We start from the raw sequence: 22,421 nt of genomic DNA, 5'->3' as shown, positions 1-22,421 counted from the left end.
ACTGGTGTACATGGCACATACCATACAACCCCTATGCATTATCACTACACAGGTGGAAATGTACTTAAGTTCTCTCTCATTTAACTACATCTGTAAAGTTAAAGCACAATAACTTTTGTGTAGAAGCAAGGCCTTAATTCTATCTGATTCATCATAACATTTATGCTCAGTTTGCACTGGCATAAGATCAAGGTAGACCACGAAGTGGGAGGAGCAAACCATCTGCATCTTGTCCTGGAGACATCTCCATTAATAACTGGCTCCGGGCCCATACTTCTCTCATCAAAGTCCTGAGGTTCCAAATCCTGTCTTTTCAAACAACTGAGCAGAGAATGAAGGGATCAAGAAGTACTCCCTTCAAACATGCCTTATAAATGCCCAGTACCTCCACACACAAATGGGTACTATTCATTTCCTGCATCACTACCAGTAATAAGGCAACCATAGCTTTACGGCAGCCACAACTAGCTTGCAATGTGGATTAACAACTGTGGGCAGTGACTAACTATGCTAACCACAGTCAGACCGGTGGCTGCCTGGTCAGTTGGCTTCCATCTGCCTGGATCACATATTGACTCTCAACTTTTGGATGAGAACCAAGTCCACCAAGGTGCAATCCACAATACCTGTTCCGGAAATACATTTGAAAAAACAAAATGAAAAAGGATATTTTTTTAATGCTAAACCGGAACATATGCCCACTTCGTTCTGTCTCCGGTGAATGCATTGCCCCATAAAAAGGCAGCTACCTAAGTGCTACCAGGCAGTTATTTAGTAGCTCAGTATCTATGAAACTCCTTCCCTAAGGTCTGCATCTTGGCATGGGGGAAGGCTTGTGTGTTCCAGTGATCTTGAGAACTATGCCAGCGGACGTTTTAATTCCTCACAGGTCAAAGCGTAGGCACAGCTGGAAAAGCAGTCCATGCTCCTCCACGCTGGGGATTGAGCAATAGGCCAACAGCCTATCCTCATAAAAAAGTTAAGTTATAGAAACACAACACAGTAACTATTCTGGCAAATAACATGAACAGGGATGGCAGAGCCTTGTTCATGCCCTAAGCAACATGTGATGGCTTGGGAAGGATTCAGTTCTATGCAACTGCTTTTTGGAAGTGCACATATATTTCTAGATGTGAACGTTACCATTTGAAAGGAGTGGGGCATATCCAGCACTAGGACAGTGAGAATAATGTAGTAATCAAACACACGTCTATGGTAACAATGGGATTACTTTCCACAGAACAGCCTCCTGATAGTGTGCAGAGGTCCAAACCAAGATATACTAGCTACAGAGCTGTGCTAAATTGTGCTGATGTTTTACTCTCATTTTGCATTCTCCAGGCTCTAGGGGGAATAGCAGCAACGCCTTGCTTTGCCCCCCATGTTCTCCTATGCCAGAGAGGAAACAAGCAAGTGATAGGAGTGCCCTGAAGTCCACTTTCACATCTGATGTGTCATAGACACAAATTACAATCCTCTGAGGAGAACTGCTCCAGGTTTACACTCAGATTAGAAGTTTCATGGCATACTTTGAACATAATGCACTGATGATTCAGGCCCAAGCATATAATGTATCTGAATATGAAAAAGTTCTTTACATAATGAAGTTTCCACTGACCCTTATTTCTGGCCTAAGCAAATTGTAGAAGGATCAGCTTGCACTTATGGGCCTGATCCACTGACGATGATGACAGGATTGTGCCCTTAGCTTGGTAAAGCCAATCTAATTACTTTACTATTAACAACAAACAGAATTTCAAATGCATAAATATTCCCTGAGGATAAGATACCATGCAAACCTTCATGAAACAATCTTACAAATCCACTAAGAAGCATGGTTGTTAAAAGGACACTGTCAGTTTCAAATGACTGCCAAACATTTGATCTTATAAAAAATACAGTTTTACAAAACCTCGGACTAATAGAAAAGTATGCATAATCATCATGATTACTTTTTCATTCAATGGAGTCGAGTACTTTAACAAACGAAGCTACTGCTCTGAAGTGTCAGGAAAGCAAACATTACAGCATTGTGCTACTGCAGGAAAACACAGAGATGAAATTAAATAGAAACCAGCTAGAAAGAGAAGTGATAGGACTAAATAGCCCTGATGGGTTACAAGTGCAGGGAAGGAAAACCCAGATCATTTGGGGTTATGAGCAGGGGAAGGAGTGATGGCTTTATGGTACGGTTCCACCATTCGTCCCCACAGTGGCTCAGCTGGCACTTCAGATGTTGGGAAGGGAAGGGAACCTTCTCTGGGATCCCCCATACACTAGCTTCATGGGGAATTTGATAAGTTAATGCTGATCCTATCAGTTACACTACAGGCAATTTGGCAGCAGCACCTAGGGGAACCCATAACAAGTATGTTTTTGTCAGAGCTACACTGTCATGGAGGCCTGGAGAGGGACTGGAGACAGCACAGAGTCATGGAAAAAGCTGGGCCTCAATAGATCTGCTGCTAAGCAGCCAAATTCCCTGCTGCTTCTGTGAGAAGGGGAAACTCCACACTCCACTGGGAAAGGTGTGAAGGGAATTCCACATGTGCAAACTTGTGTTGTTTCCTGTCCCCTGTGCACGGATAAACCATGTGTGAGACAGTACAACCCAGAGGGACTAGTTAGTTCCATTGTCCAAACCGGGAGACAAGTAAAATGTAAACAAACAACCTACTGGAAAATAAAATAGATGTTAGTTGAAATTTCAGCAAGACATTTTTTTAAAGTATGATTTTCAACCTGACAGCGTCCCTTTAAAATGGCAAAAAATAAGCCAGTCTGTAACTAACATATTATGCTTTCAGTTTATCCCTCTTAACAGTATTAATTTCTCAGAAGTATTGAGTTACAGTAGGCTGTTTGTACTTGACCAGACTTTAGAAGGAAGCCTAAGAAGAGCAGTCAAAAGGACAGACAAAAGATCAGTCTCTATTGGGTTTTATTTTACCTCAAGATGACAAAAGCCCTTTCAGCATACTAGAAAACATTGCTTAAAAATGTGAATGTTATAGGGGAAATTGAAGTGATTTTTTTTTAAATCCAAATTTAAATGGCTAAAAACCCTAACAATTTTATTTTGTCTCATTCCCAGCCCCCATTGTTAGCCTGTTCCCATTTTCTTTTCTTTAGCAGCCATTATTCCTGGCAACGAGTTATGTAGGACAGTGGTTCTCAACCCAGGAAGTATTCAGAGGTTTTCCAGGGGTTACATCAACTCATCTAGATATTTACCTAGTTTTACAATAGGCTACATAAAAAAACACTAGCAAAGTCAGTACACACTAAAATTTCATACAGAGAATGACTTGTTTATACTGCTTTATATACTATACACTGAAATGTGTATTTATATTCCAATATATACAGTATTTATATTCCAATCAATTTATTTTATAATTATATGGTAAAAATGAAAAAGTAAGGAACCGCTACTTACCTCGTAACTGCTGTTCTTTGAGATGTGTTGCTCATGTCCATTCTGATTTAGGTGTGTATGTGCGCCACATGCACCGGTGCTGGAAGATTTTCCCCTGGTAGTACCCGTAGGGCCAGCTTTAGCTCCCTCTGCAAGGGCGCATGTATGTGCTAATTTATAGGGCGCTGCCAGTCCCCCCTCCCTTTCAGTTCCTTCTTGCTGGAACTCTGACAGAGGGGACGGAGGGTGGGCTGTGGAATGGACATGAGCAACACATCTTGAACAACAACAGTTATGAGGTAAGTAATCGCTCTTTCTTCTTCGAGTGCTTGCTCATGTCCATTCTGATTTAGGTGACTCACCAGCTGTGTCTCTGGAAATGGGCAGGAGTTCATGGCCATGAAGACTGCAGTACCGCTCTGCCGAATCCCGAATCGTTCTGAGCTTGCTGCATAACGGCATAGTGGGACGTGAAGGTATGTATGGACGACCATGTAGTGGCCCAACAAACATCCTGAATAGGCACATGTGCCAGGAAAGCGGCTGAAGACACATGAGCCCTTGTGGAATGGGCTGACAGGGACACTGGAGGCGCAACTCCGCTTGTTCATAACAGGCGTGAATGCAGGCTGTAATCCAGGACAATATTTGCTGTGAGGAAACCAGTTTGCCCTCCATCCTGTCAGCAATCGCTACCAAGATTTGCTTGGAGTGGTGGAACGGTATGGTCCTATCGATGTAGAAGGCTAGAGCCCTCCTTACATTGAGTGAGTGCAGGTGCCTCTCTTCACTAGAGCTGTGAGACTTAGGGCAGAATATCGGCAGGAAAATGTCCTGATTAACATGAAAATGGAAAATGACCTTCGGGAGGAACGCAGGATGAGGTCGAAGCTGTATCTTGTCCTTGAAGAACACCGCATAAAATGGCTCCGAAGTCAGGGCCTTAATCTCCGACACCCTGTGTGCAGAAGTAATTGCTACTAGAAAAGCCACCTTCTAGGACAAGTGCATGAGTGAGCAGGAGGCCAACAGTTAGAAAGGCGGAGCAGTGAGCCAGGAAAGGACAAGATTCAGGTCCCACTGGGCTCTCTAATCTGAGAGAAGAGTCTTTCCAGCCCTTTAAGGAATCTAGTTGTCATCTCGTGGGAGAAAACCAATCTGCCCTGTATCAGTGGGTAAAACGCCGATATTGCTGCCAGGTGAACTTTTACCAATGAAAAGGCTAAGCCTTCCTTGCTTTAAATGAAGCAAATAGTCCTTTGCGATTAGGAAATACCGTGAGTAGAATACTTTGCCCTTCAGATTCTGAGGAACCTCCTCCACTGCTCCTATCTGCAGAAGGGCTTGTAGCTCCTGGACAAGGAGTTGATTGTGAGAGGGGTCCCTAAAGAGGGATGGGGAGGGAGGATTGAAGTGAACTGAAGGGTGTAGCCAGTAGTCACCATATTCAACACCCAACGGTCCGATGTAATGGCCATCCAGGCTGGGAGAAAAGAGGCAAGGTGGGAGGAAAATGAATGGGAAATTGGATCTCAGGCATAAATTGATCAGTTGTCCCCAGGCGCACCTTCAAGAGCCTCTCTTTCTGCTCGAGGAATGGCAGCTCAGGCCTGGTTTTGAGGTAGATGCCAGTGAATTGCCCCAGTGACATTTGTAGCCTCTATTTCTCTTTCTTTAGGGCTCCTCTCTGGACTGGCCTCCAAAGTGCTGCTGCTGTGTGGGCCTGAAGTATTTCCTTGATGAGGACAGGTATAAAGGCCCAACGAGTGCAACGTGGCCCTAGAGTCCTTTGGACTGTGCAGCCTGGAGTAGGTCTGGTCCGCGAACAGAGCAGTGCCATCGAACAGAAGGTCCTAGATGGACTGCTGGATATCCGTCAAGAGACCATATGACTGGAGCCACAAAGCTCTCCTCATTGATACCACAGAGGCCATTGCCTGTGCTGCCGAGTCCATCTCATCTGAATCTGCCAGCAGGGAGGCCATGGCCACAGTCTTACCCTCTCCAGGATGGCCTCGAACTCTTGTTTGGAGGGCTGGAGAAGGGAGTCGGTAAAATTCTCGAGCGATTGCCAGATGTTAAAATGGTATCACCCCAGCAACGCTTGCTGGTTAGATACCCTTAGCTTTAGGCTCGCTGTCGAATAAATTTTCTGGCTGAATAAGTCCATTTTCTTTGCCTCTTTGCTCTTTGGAGTGGAGCTCATTTGCCCCTGCCTGTCACGCTCGTTAGCTGCCGTGACCACCAGCGAGCCCGGAGATTGGTGCATATATAGATATTCAAAACCCTTAGCGGGCATATAGTACTTTTTCTCTGCCCGCTTGAACATGGGGGGCAGAGATGCCGGGATTTGCCACAAAGCCTTAGCCAGCTTCACTACTTCCCCATGCACTGGGAGGGCCACCCTGGAAGGGGCTGTGGACACCAGGACGCCAAAAAGCTCATCCACTGGTTCTTTAAGCTCTCTTAAGGCCTAGGTTAGCTGCTAGCCTTTTCAGTAGGTCTTGATGTGACCTATAAATCGTCCAGCAGGGCAGTGTGTGAGGAGCCTGCTACTGCTTCATCTGGGGAGGACAGTAGCTGGGGGGCTGCTGGTGCCCCTTCCCTAGTCGAGGTGGTCACTGACGGACTTCCCGACAGTGACTATCCACGCTCCGAGTTGACATTTAAAGCCAGTGCTGAGGCGGAGTCTTTTGAAGAGCGCAGCACCAAAGTTCCCATAGACAAGAGTATGTAGGGCACTGCGGAATGGGGGAATTCCCAGGGGTTCCAGTATTGCCAAAGTCCAATCCATCGTCCTTGAAGTCCATCCCCCCATCTGAGGAAGACTGAGGGGGGCTTTGCAGCCTGCCCCTCTGGGGGGACTATAACTTCCTACCCCGAATCTGAGGAGATATATCCCAGTGACCATGGGGGTGCCAATGCCACCTGCTTCTCCACATCTCTGCACTGGAGTTCTGGTGTTGGGGAGTGGTGTCCAGAGCTGGAGCATTGGTCACGTCTCAACTGTGATTTATCCTTCGGCTTCCTGTAAGGATTTGAACGGTGCTGGGGCTCTGGTGACCGATTTGTGACGCTGCAAGCTCAGCGAACTTTGGGGCTCCGAAGATCGATGCCGACGCTCGGCGAATTGGTGCCGATGCTCCGAGGATTGATGCCTAGCGCCCTGCGACCATTGGCCCAAACCCAATCTGTCCCAGTGTGATTCCGGTGATTGGTGCCAAGAACCTGAAGAGTGCCTCGAGGTCAGCAAATAGCAACCAGCTGACGAGGGACGAGACTGTTGCACCGATGTTGCTGTCCCTTTCAATGAACCCCCCGGCCAGGGCGTCCACTCCTCAATGCATAGGTCTACCCTCTCGAGGTATAGGCGGCACCAGCATGGCCAACAGGTCCTTCATCACCTGGAACACCTCAGGCGTGGAAGGGACCAATTGATGGCGTGTGCCTTTGCTGCTTCCTGGAGTTGGCGGTGGCGTGAGTGCCGGGCTCAATGCCCATCCAGGCAGAGACCCTTTCTGAGCTGACTCCGGCTTCCCTGAAGTTTTCTTAGCCGTCTTCGGTGCTGGCAAGCGCTCCCTCTCTGAGTGCGCCTTCTTTTGGTGCTTTTTCGGCACCGGGGATGTCGAGTGGTGCCGGGTCAACTCCGACGCAGGGGAATGCTTTTTAACGATGCTGCAGTATTCAGTCCCGAGTCCGATCTTGGCTCCGACACTGGTCTGAGTGCCACCTCTATCAGAAGGGCCTTAAGTCTTATGTCCCAGCCCTTCTTAGTTCTCAGGCGAAAGCTCCTACAGATCTTACACTTCATAGAGAGGTGAGCTTCTCCCAAACACCTTAAACAGCTCTGATGCGGGTTGTTCAGGCTTCTTGCAAGAAGCGCAGGGCTTAAATCTTGGGGAACTGGGCTTGCTCCGACCCTGGGAACTTACTTATTAACTAACTGAGTAACTACTAAACAACCAAATTTTTAAACTATATACACTAAGAGAGCTAGAAACCACTAGGAAAACAGAGACTTGCGAGAGCAAGAGAGTTGTTCCAGCACCGTCACGGGCGGTAAAAAGGAACTGGAAGGGAGGGGGGCCAGCAGCGCCCTATATACCAGCGCATACATGTGCCACTGCAGAGGACACTAGAGTCGGCCCTACGGGTACCACCAGTGCATGTGGCGCGCACACACACCTAAATCAGAATGGACATGAACAAGCACTTGAAGAAGCAATTTTTTAGTAACAGTGTGCTGCGACATCTTTGCATTTTTAGATCTGATTTTGTAAGCAAGTAGTTTTTAAGTGAGTTGAAACTTAGGGTACGCAAGACAAATCAAACTCCTGATGTACCGAGGCAACAATATTTACCTTTGATAGACAAATTATTACCTTTGTCTATTACCTTTGATAGACAAATACAAACGATGGCTATAGATAGATATAGATGGAACTCGGTACTAATGCTGTATTGTAATTACTGCTCTAAATCCAACCAGAATAATAATAATAAAAAAAATCCACAGAATTTAGGATTTTCCTTGTTAAGGCCAGATGCTTTTTGTTTTACCCTATGGCAATTACTGTTATGAACTGCAAGCCTCAGCTAATCAAGCAGACTCAAGCAGCACTTATTTTCAACGGCAAATGATTTAAACTGCTATAGCAAAAAGTTTGCCTGAGGACACAAATGTGTGGGTAGTCTGAAAAGACGTTTAACTAAGGCTCTGCTGAGTCTCAGCAATTGTAAGCCAAGTATCTTGTGCTTTGCATTCTTGTGCACTTTCTGTTTTAGTTGTCCCACAGGATGAATACCAAAGCAGAAACTCATCTCCTTTTTTTGAGGGCTGTTTCAGAATGGGGAAGATGGCAGCTCTGCTTCTGCTGTGGTATTTAACTCTGGTCTTAATGGCATTTAAACATGCAATGGAGAAAACAATGGCAGCTTTGAACAAGAGACTAGACATGGTTCAGTCTTTTTAAAAGAAATGGACGAACAAAGTAAGATTTTCAAATTCAACTCATGGATTTAGTGTGGAGAACCTGGGCTAAATTAATGGATTTGTATCTGTCAGAGTTCCTTTGTGGCATCAGGCCTCTAACTGTCTCCTATCTTGCAGTGGGAACCCATGTTCCTCTCCCTTCAGACCAGGGATTTAGGCTTCAATTCCTCTTGCAATTCACTGTGATCACCTGAATAATTCTAAGTTTAGTTTGGCACCTGCCTCCTATTCTCTTTTCAGGGACAATGACAGAGTTAACCAGTGATCAAACAGCCTTCATAAAGCAAACTATTTAGAACAAAAGCTTTACAGCGAAAACGTATCATAAAAGAATAAACAGCTTACACACATTCTTATGTGGTCATACTGATCATACTACACAGGACCCTGGTAGGTTTCAAAATCCTTCAACCCTTTCTGCAGGGCATGTGCCTCCTGTCACAGTGCCCACTTATGTAAGAGCTAAATTTAGCCCCATAAGTAGTGACAACAAGTTCTCTGCATTTCAGCCCAATAAGGAAAATAAAGCTCTTCATGGAGATATCTCAGAGAATTTAGACAATGCTGGTTATCACTGCTTTCTTTGTAAAACTAGATACCTGACCTTGTTGGGGCTGAGAGACTTGGAATCTATTAGTCTTATTTTTTCTTGAAGGCTACTATTTAAAATTCTCCTAATAAAATAAAATCCATATGGGTGGTTTGTAAAACACTGAACATGTATCATAATATCCTCAAAAATCCCAGGATTAAGAAGGTGGCATTCTGACTGCCTCTTCCCTGAAATGCCAGAGGGGATAGTTTAATGGTCTACGCATCAGGTGTGGAAACCAGAGATTTAAATTCCAGCAGGGTCAAATCAGTTCTCTCCCCCTCCCAAGTAGATTGAGTAGAATGGATGTTATGTGTGGGAGTCAGAGGAGAGGTCTAAGCCAGCGTGCTATAAACTTTATACAGACAGAGATCCCATTCACTTTTTGTAAAAGACTGGGACTTGCCCAGGAGCACTGTGCCATATGTTGCTTATTTGCATGGCTACTATTCTCTAACCCAGATGTGGGTGCCATTTGGTGCTACTGTGTGCATGTAGATTGTGAAGTATTTTAGGCTTCTCTGGATGAAAACTGCTAACTAAATGTAATAATTTACTGTCACTGTATTCTGCGCCCATCATGCCTTAAAGAGAAAGAAAGCTTTCATGTGTGTGAAACTGGAAGCTGGTCTTTTCCTATGCGGTGAAATATCCAACTAAACTCCAATTGGAATTTGCCAGGCAAACTTTCGTGAACTCCCCTCCCATCCTGTTCCCTGATGAAGCCCAATGTTTAACTCTCTACATCAGAAGGCATTGACATAGATTTTCCAGAAAGTGAAGCTGAGGTAGGGGAACAGCAGAACAGCCAACACCAACCATCAAAAAGCCCAGAAAACTAATTCACACATAAGTTGCACAAAATTTACACAGACATTTGCTCATTGCTACTCTCCCTCCCGCACCAGCCTTGGTCTCTTGCCCTTCCCCTCTGTTTCACTCCCTGAGCAGCTTTCCTCCTTGTGTTGGAAGGCACAGGAGACAATTTGTGAATATTCCTTCAACTAAGTCAAACACCTGCACAACACAACCTTCTCCGTCTTCCCACACAGCCCATCACCCATACACAATCAACTCTCTCCTTCCAACAAAATCCAGTCATCCCAGCTCCATAAACTCAGTTCTTCCTCCTCCTACCCAAAATATCAATCCCCCACATATTTTTCTCCTCACAATAATCAATCACCCCACCAAAAATCAGTCCTCCTCCATCAATATCCATCTCCAGTATCTCTTAAGACTCAGGCACTTCATGTAGCAACAGGCTCAGTTCCCTGACAATACTCCTAAGAGCACAAAAAAGAGGGGAGATTGCTGCAAACCACAACTGGCCCTGCAAGATCTTCAGTTCCTGTTCTGCAGCCCCAGCTCCACGTGGTGGGTAGGGGCTGGGAGGCAGAGACCCTTCTTCAGGGCCAAGAGGAAGAGGACTCTTGCTGCCAGCTCCCAGTTGTGCTTCTTAGCCTCCCTGCAACAGCAGCAGGCTCCAGTTCTTTTTATATTTATATGTAATCAGCGAGGAAGCTGGAAATAGCAGGAGATGGATTGGCAGTATGGAACCAGAAGGAAAAAGCTGAAGTCTCTTGCTAATAGCTGGAGTTTAGACAGATCTGCATCTAGATCAAATTGAGAGTTGGGGACTGGTCACTGCATCATCAAGACTCATATAAACTAGAAAAGGGTTTTGTGGTCTGTCAGACTTTCACAACACATGTCCTTTCAGTGTTAAATTAATCCAATTATCAGTAAGGTACTGCACTAGCAATACATCAGAATTATTTGATATCAGTATTTGGAGTCAAAGTATTTTTGTGTTTTAACATTAAATGAAAATCTCTCTTTCACCTCTTTTCCTCCCCTCCAACTCAAACTATTTGTCAGAAGTTCACGTGTCCACGGATGCACTTAGGACACTCATGACACCATCTTATCAGCTATTAGTGATGGGCACTACAGCAAAAACCTGAGACAGATAGGTAACATAGATGGCTATGAGAGTTAGGAGCAGTGGAGGTCACACCCAGGGCCATAGCATCTCTAGATTTTATGTTAGCCAGTTACTCCTTTCAGATTATGCTACTGTTGAGCTGCATATATAAGGGAATCTTAATAAACTTGTATGGGTGGATTTCATTTTAGTTTTTCACTTATAACAACACAGCAAATATGTTTACATCAATTAAGATGTTTCTGTCACTTGCTACCTTCTGTCTTTCATTTCCTCTCCTTTCCATAAATCTGAAGGCTCAGAATACACACACGTTTATTTCACTTGTTCCCTGTTCGAACGGACTGTCAGTAAAAGCTCTAATAAGGGGTAGTGAGATATAGTGATGTGAAGAGAAGCTGTTTGGTTAATATTCCACCTGCTGTTGGCATGGTGAGAGACGGTCTAGTTTATTTTTGTTTTATTTCCCACAAAGTATCTCATTTGCGTCTGAAATGAAACTGTGTGCTAAAGATTGAGGAGCTAACTAATAGAGTAACATCTCATATGTTCTTAGTTGTTTGAGAGTTGGTGATGCTTGTAAATGTGATATAAATTGATAAAGTTTTAAAAGTCTCTGCTACATACAGAAATATTTTATATAACTTTTGCTAAAAATAAAACTATTATAAGCCACCTGTTATATTTGCATGTAGCCCAATTTTTAAAAGGGGCCCTTAATTGTGTGTGCCTCAGTTTCTGGATGCCAAATTGAGACACCAAAGAGCTGATTTTCAGAAGTCGGGAGGATCATTGCTAGAGATTAAATGTGGAATTCCACAACAACAAGAAGTCAATTTTTAGAGCACAACCCTGCCTTCTACATCATGTTCCAGGTATAAGGAGTTCCAGGTATAAGGAGCAGCATGGAAGAAGGCATGGGCATGAGAGAAGGAGTAGGATACAAAGGGAAAGGTGAAGTGTGAGGCACTGGCAGAGGAAAGGGAGAGCGCGAGGAACAGAAGAAAATGATAGCAGAGGAGTAGACAGGGATAAAGTTGTAGAAGGACAAACTTATCTTTTCCATACTAAACCAAACATAAAATTAAGTTCCACAACTAACAGAATATAACATACTAGAAAAAACACTTATGTACTGTGAATGTGACTTACTGGAAGAAGCTTATATGAAAGGAAAAGGTGTTGAAAGACAAGCCACCACAGATTCCTCTTCCAGATGCTTAGGTATTGTGTCCATTCAGTGGTCACCCAATGATGCAGTTTAAAACTGTCTGTCTTACCATTTTATACTGCCACCTATCACTGTAGCAGTTAAGCACCTTCCATGTAAAAATCAAAAGCAAGAGCAAAATCCGTAGTGGATTTCATGGAGTCTCTGGCACTTCTTTTTGGGAGGTAAAAACTCTGCTTGGGGTAGGTTTTTTGTTCTTCAATTTTATAAATTTATTTTTGTTGTTGTTGGTGGTGGTAGTTGGGTTTTATTAGCTAGAGGGTCATGAGTGTCATTTTTATGGTGGAAAGGCCTTTCCTAAAATTAAGGTTTTGTTGCATTTCTCCAGACTCTGGATTCACTTGATCTCCTTTAGAAGTATGTTCGATAGTTGAATTCCCTTGACTGAGAATGTTTTATTCCCCACTCACACACTCTTGTCCTGGACTTTGTGACCTTCCTTGTCCTAGAGGAGTGCAGGTGCCATGGTGGTTCATAGATTTAAGGGACACTCAAAGTTGCACCATGATGGAAGATCACCTCAGTTTGCTTTTACAATGAGACAATGCTCTGTCTATGCTTCTAAGATTGTACTTCAAGTCCTCGCTGCCTTGCTAGTAGGGTCATCACAGATCTGAGTGTAATGAGCTAATTCTCCCATAATGTACATAATGTCCCGTAATGTACTTTCAAGAGATGCTTGGAGAAGATGCACCCTTAAACAAAATGAAGTCAAAGATAATTATATTAAGACTCCTTAAAAGGCAAAATTCATCCATCATGGACAACATAAAATAAAAATTTAATATCTAAAAACTGCATTACTAAACTGCCTAATGAGCCATTCCTCATGCCTCTGAAAGTTGTTTTAATAGAGAATGATAAAAATGACTTTAATAAAACTTGAATACCCATTCCTAGAAGTCACATAGTGAATTCTGGCTCAAGAGTCAACATATCTGTTCACACAGGGAAAGATCATGCAATAGACAGGGACAAATTTCCTATGCGTTCTGTTGGAGTAGGTTATAATTTTACTGAAGATTCCACACCTACTTACTTCATAAAAATAAAACATCGGTTTCTGCAACAGCAAAATACTAACAGATATCATAAATATATCCTGCCACACTTCCACCCCATCAAAAATTACTCTTTAAAATGCAATGGTCATGCACACTAATGCTGCTACTCTTGTGACATGTCATAACACTAACATGTCTTAATGTCAGCTCTTTCAGTTGTTCTGGAACTGGACACTTTTCCCCTCCTCCCTAGGATGTTGCTGGAATATTTTGCTTTGTAATGTATTTGTGAGCATTTGCTCTTCATTCTGATCTTCTCATGTTTAGGTGTTCCCTTTGTTGAGGGAAGGCTATGCTAAGGAAATGAATCTCGTAGTTCATTCTGAAGGCTGCAAGGACAGTGATTATTTTTACCTCACTCCTGACAGGAGCTCCCTAGTCTTGAGTTTATTGCTAAGAGCTCTGTCCCTTGTTTTCATGAGTTTGAACCTTGAAGTTAACAGTTTCAGTTGTCCTGTTGACTGTAGCTTTCAAAGGAAGTCCTGGGTCTCTTAACTAGAGACACTCTATTAAGTAATGAGCTCTATTGCCACAAAGGACTCAAAGACAAAGGATAAAAATTTCCTGAAGTAATTTAGGAGGCCAAATCTCATTGAAAGACAATCTAATTTAGGAGTCTAAGTCATTTAGGCACTTTTGAAAATTTTACCCCAGGCTCTCATCTTGATATTGACCTGATGCCCTATGGGTATCCCATACCTATCTAATAAAGTGAGTGGAACACTAAGGCTATGTTATCAGGAGATCAGCTGCTGCATTTGACATTAGTTGTGGACTCCTCCCGCTCTTAAGGTTGAGGCACTTATTCCCAAATACAGGGAGCTGAAATAATCCAGGCTGGAAGCCACAAAGACATGTCTGAGGGGGCACGATTTCGCTCTAGAAGTGAGGAGTCTAAGGAGGCTCACGGGACTTAGCCAGCACTAACCAGACAAACCTGTAAAGCTTGCTCTGCCTGGAGGGAGGAAGCCTGCCACAGGAAAGGGTGATGACTTGGGGGCAAGACTGCTGTACTTTGATCTGTCCCTGTAGCCAGCAATCTCCAATGATAAGGAAAACAGTCATAGACCCTGCCACCCCCGAGACTGCATGGACCAGGTATAAAATAGGGGATGACCAAAGGAAGGGCTGGAGGCAGACCCTACCCATGACCAAGGACATTAGAACCTGCAGATAAGATGAATGTCAAAGGGGTGACCAAAAGACTGCCTGAGAGAATTACCACTTTTGCCTTTTTCTCTGATTCTCCCTCTCCCAAGAGGGGTAGAGGGAAAAAAAACCCCTTTTTGTTTGTAGAATCCCTTGTGTGCCACAAACAGGGGAAGGGCTCCATAAGCAGCCCAAATTGTGGTCTGGAGGAGACTCAGGGAGGGCCCCTACCCCCACCCATCACAACATGGAACATTATGGCAAATTGTCAGATGATAAGGGGGAAATCTTCTTGCCAGCTGCAGCTGAAAGAAGGTGTCTTTAGCAGTTTTAGCTCTTTGCATATCCTGAAGCAGCAAAGAATCCAGAAGAGCTCCCTGACTCCGGACTGACTGGACTATTTGAGGGTAGACTCTCCATAGTGGGAGATACTAGAGTAGATAGACAAGGTGCAAAATGATGACAGTTGCTCATCCTAGTGAGAAAACGTTGTGCTAAATTCTGCACAAGCTGCAAATGATGATGAAGTAAGGCTGGAAGCGTTGCCAAGAAGAAACAGTAGCAACTGAGCCTCATGGTTACAAGACGTATATTACTGTGGTACAGCACAAATAATCCGTGATATAAAACCCTTTTTGAGTTCTAAAATTTGAACAAACAAGAACAATACATTCTATGCTTATGTTTGGGTTACTTCAACTATATAGTGTTGCACATGCTCAGGGTCTAACTGATCGCCATATCTGGGGTCAGGAAGGAATTTTTCTCTAGGTCACTTTCCTCTGCCGCACAGGATATGGGTCACTTGCTGGTTTGAAATAGAGTAAATGGTAGATTCTGTGTAACTTAACATCCTGAAATTAAGATTTGTGGACTTCAGTAACTCAAGATAGAGGTAATATGCCTATTGCAGGAGTGGGTGGGTGAGGTTCTGTGGCCTGCAGGAGGTCAGACTAAGTGATCATGATGATCCCTTCTGGTCTCAAAGTCTATGAGCCTATGAAGAACACTTGGAGGGTTATTATGGGAGGGGGGGACAGTTATTCTGATGTTTGGGATGTCTATATTACAATGCTAATAATGAAATACAGTACAGTTAACTCTCATCTGATAGTGAAGTTAGCCTCAGCCTTTCTATTTTCTCTCTATACGGTGTGTAGTCACTTCTGTTGTCACTTTGTCTGATTTAATTTAGAAAATACTCACCTTGCAGCATGGAATATGCCTTTATTTTTCAGCAAAATTCCATGCACAAATATAATCTGTAACAAAATAATAATAGCTGATTTTCCATGATTCATTGTGAGACCTCTGGCAGAGTCAGGATGTCCTGGCTCTCCATTCTATACTCAGATTATGCCTCTCATGTTACAGATTTACAAATGTACTATCAAGATTTTCAGAAAAGCCAATTGCATAAAATAGACAACCAGAAGAAAAGCAAGAATTCATTATCTCTTTGTTTTCGACTGACTGATGTTGCAAAAACAGTCAAATTTGTCTGAGAGTTAAAATCCGTTTGTAAAATGTGTAGTGTATAGGATGGAAAAAGACATGAACCGGGTGGATAGACAAGAAAGGAAATTTTCACAGCATCCTTGCGTCTTAATCTGGTTGTGAACTTGAACAAAAGTGATTGAGTTCCTTGGGTTTTCTTAAGGAAAAAGGAATTTAATCTCTTTGCTTTACAATCCTGGAAATGAAGTATTCAACTGGGAATAGGAGTGGAGGGGAACACTGACATGCCGGAAGAGTTAGATTTGGGATGCTTGCATTTCAGAGGAGTTGCTGGATGGTTGCAATGACACCCCAGAAATTCTGCAAAAATCAGCTAAGCCATAGTTAACTGTTTCAGTGTCTGATTTGACAGCACTTCAGACATACCCTGAGAGTATTCTGCTTTACAATAGTCTATTTAACTGGGAAAGTCAGTTCCCTCAAGACCACCTATAATTAGTGAGGAATGATGCACACTTGGAAGACAAATATAGACATTGCAGAGGTGATGCATCACAGCTTGAAAATAATTAATGCTCATCCTAGTAATGCCACCTACACCAAGAGACTTCGGAACAGTTTACTGGGCCCATAATGTCACAAAGGAATAGGGAAATCATTTTTCATATCCACAGAAATAGGTCACCATAAACATTTTGAAAAAGAATCTGAGTGAAAATAAAATGGATTTTGTGACAAGCTGTACTCATTTATCGCACAAAGTAAGACTTGCATGTGGGCTTTCAAGGTATTTCAGCCAGCCTGCTTCAAACATGAAACACATTCTGAAACAAACAGATAATAAAGCAAAGTGATTTTACAATTAAACATTACATTATTCAGGGACTGAACAGCTCAAGGATAGTGGGCTATGTGGAGACTGTTGCCTCTAGGTTACAGGTTTAAATCCAACCCACCACAGAAACTACCCAAAGTCTTTACTATTTGTTCAGCAGTTTATTATTATTGTTATTATTATTATTATTTGCATTACAGTGGTGCCTCGAGGCTCAGACTTATACGTGAAGAACATTTGTAGTCGCAGCCTAGCTCTTAGGGGATATGTGTCCAAATCACAAAACAGCCACCATCACAAACGGCAACCTTGTTAGCAGTCCCAGCAGAGACCAAGAACTGAATGAATCCTGAGGTCTGAAACATTTGTTCACCCTTATAGGTGGTCCCCCTTTCAGGTTAGCACTGAAGCACAATTAGCAGGTCAATGTTTTGTTTATTTGAATACAGTTTTGCTGTATTAATTTTAAATGTATTTAAAGTGAATTGGCACATTTAAAAACCTGGTTCTTAAAGTATCTCAAGGCACAGGAAGTAAAAACGTTCTGGAGATTTTGTGAACACCAAAACATTAAGGAGTTCATCCATATCTACTCACATTTTGTCCTTTTTTATTAGGATCCTACATAACTCTAGAAATTCCAGCTACGCTCTCCAATTAGTTCTTTAACTTCCTTTCCACACCAGGTTCTTTGATTTATTAGAATGATACTCTGCTTGCTTATTGGACAAAAAATAAAAAGCCTCTAAGTAAAACACTGCTCTGACGTGACAGCCACCTTGTTTCGTCTTCTCTCTTTCATGTTTTGCGCCCTTACATTCTAACATACTCATGAATCTATTTTTCAGCTCACACTCTGCTGTTCTTTTTCCTCTTCTTAAGTTTTTCTGATTTTCTTTTTTGCTCTCTTCCCAGCAGTTCAATTTTCTCCAGCTTCAGGCGATGACAACAATTACATCTCACCATTCTGTGACCACTTCTTGAACTGATATAATGCTAGAAATAGTATTATTCAGAACAAAGCTAATGTTTCTCTTTCACATGGGATTTTCCACATTCATTTTCATCTTCCTTTTACAAAGCATTAATGACCTTCAAAGAGAGTCAGTTTTTCATGGTTTTCTTTCTCTCTTTCTATACTCACTCTTATTTTCTGCTTTTAGTATCCAATTCATCACTCAAGGAAAAGTGTATAATGAGTAAATTGTACACTAGTGTCATAATTCCCTGGAGGTATCATTCTCCTGCCTGGATTATTAAACTACAAAACAGGGACTTTGTCAAAAAATCGTTACAGTCTGTTTGACTGACCTAAGACATCAAAAAGACCAGTAAAACCCTTTCCTTAGAGAGAGATCACTTACAAATGCACTATTAAAACATTATTTAACAGTATTAAGTGACTGAACATATTTTAAAAAAAAATTCAATAAATGAATAATATTGTATCAATACGGCCCTACTTGAATTGTGTGATAATTGTCAAAAAATTGCATCTGAGTTGCGGACAAACCATGGAAAATTGCGCAAAAGTAATAATGGACCTTGTTATGTTCTGTAATAAAATCCATTATTACTTTTCTGTGATTTTCCATTGTCAGTCGCCCATGCTGAGAGCAGGGGCTCCCGCTGTCGACCGCCTCAGCTGACGTCGGTCGCCTGGGGCTGACAGAGGGGGATCCCGTTCTCAGCCCCGGGCTCCCACTTGTCAGCCCTGTGCATGGCAGGGCTCTGCTGTCAAAATTGGGGTGGAAGCCTAATATCGTGGAATCCTCAATATCACACGTTAAATAGGGCCTTATGTATGAAAGATGTACAGGAACAAAGAACATAACAGAAATACAAAAAGATGATTATGGAGTATTTAACCAGATATTTACAAGCCTGTTACCTGGATACAGTATCAGATAAACTATAGTAACTATAAACAATCTGAATAAAAAAACCTCAGCTTTTCAAAATTATCATCAAAATTATATTAGCTATTTTTGTTTTGTAAACATGAAGAGCTAGAAAACATTTAAAACTAGCTTAACTGAAATGTTTGTATGAAAAGCATTCTCTTTAAAATATAATTTCATTTAGCTAGTGAAAGAAATGAGAAGCCATTTTCTTTTCAAACTGTAAAAATAAACTTTTTTCAGAACTGTTCCTTTACGATCAGTTCCACCAATAACCATATGCTGGCATTGCAACCTTAGTGATTTCATGTTGAATGTGAATATGTATATACATATTTCACAAGGGTATATCAAAATACATATTCCGCAAGTATACACAAGTTAATCTAAATACACAAATCAGCACATCCTCTGGACTTTCAGTCAATATATTCAATGATAATTCAAAGGATAATTATTCCAAGAACCACATGTTTATTAATTTAGTTTGCAAACTTTAAGGCCAAATTCTGCTGCTCTTACTCACATTGAGTAGTACCTTATCCTGTAATGTCAAAGTAGATATTACAGAGTAAAGTACTACACTCAGTATGAGTAAGGAAGTATGGCAGAACCTGTCAAATACTTTCAAGGTACTTCAGCTTGGTATTCAGACACGAGTTATGCTTTTTAAAATGTATGTATCAACTGGAGTAAATCTAAAATACCTATTTGCCATCTATTTTCGATACATGTGGCCCCTAACACCATAGTATCTGAGTACCTCACAATTTTTAATGTATTTATCCTCACAACCCCCTTGTGAGGTTGAGAAGTGCTCTTATCCATTTTACAGATGGGAAACTGAGGTAGAGAGAGTCTAAAGGTATGTCTACGCTGCACACGAAGCCTGGGCTCTGACTCAGGTTTGAGCGCAAGCTGTCCGTCTGTCTACACACAATTCAGTCTAATTTGGGTCAGTAAGCACACATGTTCCAGATTGTAGGACCCTGCTAGGAGTGTGGATCAGAGCCCAAGTCCTGCTGAATTTTGGGTCCAAGCTCTGTCAGCTGCAGACCTGAATCAGAAGGTATGGAAAGTGCAATCTGGACGTGTTAGCACGGTTGAGAGACTCGGGTCCAGCAATTGTAAAACCAGGCTTACAATGCAGTGTGGATATTCAAGCATGGGCTTGGAAATACTAAGCCCAGGTCCCACAAACCCACATTTATAATGCAATGTAAACATACCCAAGTGACTTGCACAGAGTCACCCAGGAAGTTTGTGGTGGAGCAGACTTGAATCTAGGCATCTCAAACTCTAGGCTACTGCCCTAACCACTGGACTATCCTTCCTCTCCCCCACTTTGGTACATTATATATTCTTTTGCATAACTGCAATAAACAAGGGGCCAGATCTGACCCCGATAGCATATTACTCCAGCCAATAGGCTTCTTTATGGAGTAAAGTATTATTCAGCGTGAGTAAGGGTATCAGAATTTGGCCCAAAGCTATGTCTACAGATTTACATTTTTTTACTAGGATATACATGATCTTAGCCATCAGACCGGGAAACATATGCCAAAAGACTCTCCCCCCACTGAATATTTGCACAGCAATTAATTGTTCATCTTGAATGCTTGCCAATTTTTTACTGGTTTTATATCATGAACTTGTTCACCTCAAAACACAATGCACAGTATTATCTATACATACCCAGAAGGACATGCATCTGTGGCCTCATCCTGAAAACACCTTACATGCGTGAGCATTCTCACTGAAGACAACGGGACTACTTGCATGGGAGACTAAAGGATGTATCACTGTTTGAGTTCTCTATAATTAATTTTTTCTCATTCGCTTTCTCTTGCTTAAATCTCAGAAGATGTCATTCCAAATATCCCTTGTTAATTTTTTAAATTTGTTTTACTACTTCTCTAAAGTCACAAATACATTTTTATATACATCCACACAGGCATATGCACTATGCATTGTACAGTGGTTACTTCTTTGTTTTAATGCTCTGGCTGATCTACCACTTTCCAATAATAATAATAATAATAATAATAAAACTGTTTTCAAAAAATTAAAAACACAGAGAAGTGAAATTAAATTAGTTAACTGCTAGGAGCATGAAGCATTAATTAAATGAACTAGAGAATTTTCCTCTTATGAGGAACATTTATTCAGTGTAATTAAATTCCTTTTATTCGAAATCTGTACTTACCTAAGTGTAAAATATTACATCATACCAATTCCTGCAAGTGTACGCAAGTACTGAACTGTTAGGGATCTTTTTTTCTAACAGACTGAAGACATTAAATCACCTTCACTGTTTGAAGTATTCAAAGAAGTGATGGAAAAAAACTGCATTAACCAACAACTACGGTTCCTAATTCATTTTTCTAAAGATTACCCAGCTATCACAGATTAGCTCCAAGCATTTTCTTGCAAAGTTCATATCCAATGGTATTGATGAGAAACTTTCAGAGAGTCAGTAATAACTATTTCTCCTCAATATAGCCTGCTGACTGGTTTACTCATTTGCACCTGTTCTGCACCGCTGAAGCCAAAGGGAGTTTTGACATTAACTTCAGTAGGGTCAGGTCCTTGGCTAGAATGTGGGGATAACACCACGAACGTACTAGGTATATTCCCATACTGCTGTACATAAACAAAGTAAATTGAAACAAGAGCAAGTTATTGCCCAGGGCTAAAATTTTCAAACCTAGAAGCCTAAAATCAGGTTCCCAAATATGATGCCCAATTTTCAGAACTGCTGAGTACCCCTTGACTTCAGTGGGAGCTGTTGGTGCTCTGAAACAGAGAAAAGTCTGGATTTTGCCATTCAGTTTTGAATATATGGGCTATTATATTCAAAGCTGAGATGGCACCTCTATTTGAAATGACTCTGAGTCACTTATAACTTATTCCAAATTGTGACTTTTTTGGCTGAACATTTTCATGTTTGGTTTCAGTCCAGGAGAGAATGATTTTAGAAATTTTCATAACCTGAAAAATGACTCAACAGATTTTTATCTCAATGGTGATGGGAAAAGAGGGTGTGTTCCAGTTGCTACGTTTTCAAATGCTTTCTTCTGCACTTAACTCCTACACAGAATAGCTAGACAACGTCAGACTTGGTTTCTACATAATCCTGTATTAACAATATGTGCTTTGCCTTGCTGAGGAAGCTTGGTTGTGAAATAATGAGATTATTGATGTTTGAATACAGCACTTTCACTGGCTGTTCTTCGACTTCCAAAGCATGTACCAGGGCACATAAAATAAAATAAAATAAAATAAAATATCTAGTTCTTCTATAGGCTAATATTCACTCCTGTGCAGAGGCCAGTAAAAGGTCTAGTCACCACTTAAGTCCCACTAAAACCTTATTTTTTTTATCTTGTTCTCCATTAGCTTTAAAAGTGTATAAACTACTGCATGGATGACAAGACAAAGACTTAAGGAGGGTTTAATTAAGGAGAAAGGGTACTGAACTCACTTATGCTGTGCCAGGGTTTTACATCTTCCCTCCCCTGTGAGTATATTTTAACTAAATTCCAGGAACATAGTGGATCAGGCCCATGGTCCATATAGTCCAATATCCTGCCTCCAACAGTGGCCAGCTCCAGATTTTTCAGAGGAAGGTTCAAGAACCCTTGCATTAGGCAGATGTTGCATAATCTGTCCCCCACTTTAGGTCTTCTCCTAATCCTTTAATCAGTCTTAAATCCTGAAGGGGAGGCTACTTACTGTAAATTATGGTTCTTTGAGATGTGTGGTCCCTATCTGAATTCCATCATGGGTGAGCATGCATGCTATGCGCTGGAACTGTTGCAAGCAGTGTCTG

General features: G+C 41.9%; 1 protein-coding gene across 2 annotated transcripts in view; it reads right to left on the bottom strand.

The window, feature by feature from the left end:
* UBE3D (ubiquitin protein ligase E3D) overlaps nt 1-22,421 on the bottom strand; it is a 107,668-nt gene that overhangs the window by 6,565 nt on the left and 78,682 nt on the right. The window contains exon 10 of one of the 2 annotated variants that reach the window (XM_067560760.1): nt 12,799-12,877. The exons of the other annotated variant lie outside the window; for it this stretch is intronic. Coding sequence (XP_067416861.1) covers nt 12,851-12,877 — 27 coding nt within the window. The 3' untranslated portion in view covers nt 12,799-12,850. Of the gene's footprint in view, nt 1-12,798; nt 12,878-22,421 lie in introns of those variants that run through there. 2 annotated transcript variants of the gene reach the window in all.

The sequence above is a fragment of the Emydura macquarii genome, unplaced genomic scaffold (genome assembly GCF_026122565.2).
Source record: "Emydura macquarii macquarii isolate MOO-44397 ecotype Brisbane River unplaced genomic scaffold, CSIRO-AGI_Emac_v2 contig_2297, whole genome shotgun sequence".
Classification (NCBI taxonomy): domain Eukaryota; kingdom Metazoa; phylum Chordata; order Testudines; family Chelidae; genus Emydura; species Emydura macquarii.
Note: the sequence above shows the minus strand (reverse complement) of the source record. Positions and strands in the feature narration are given on the sequence as shown.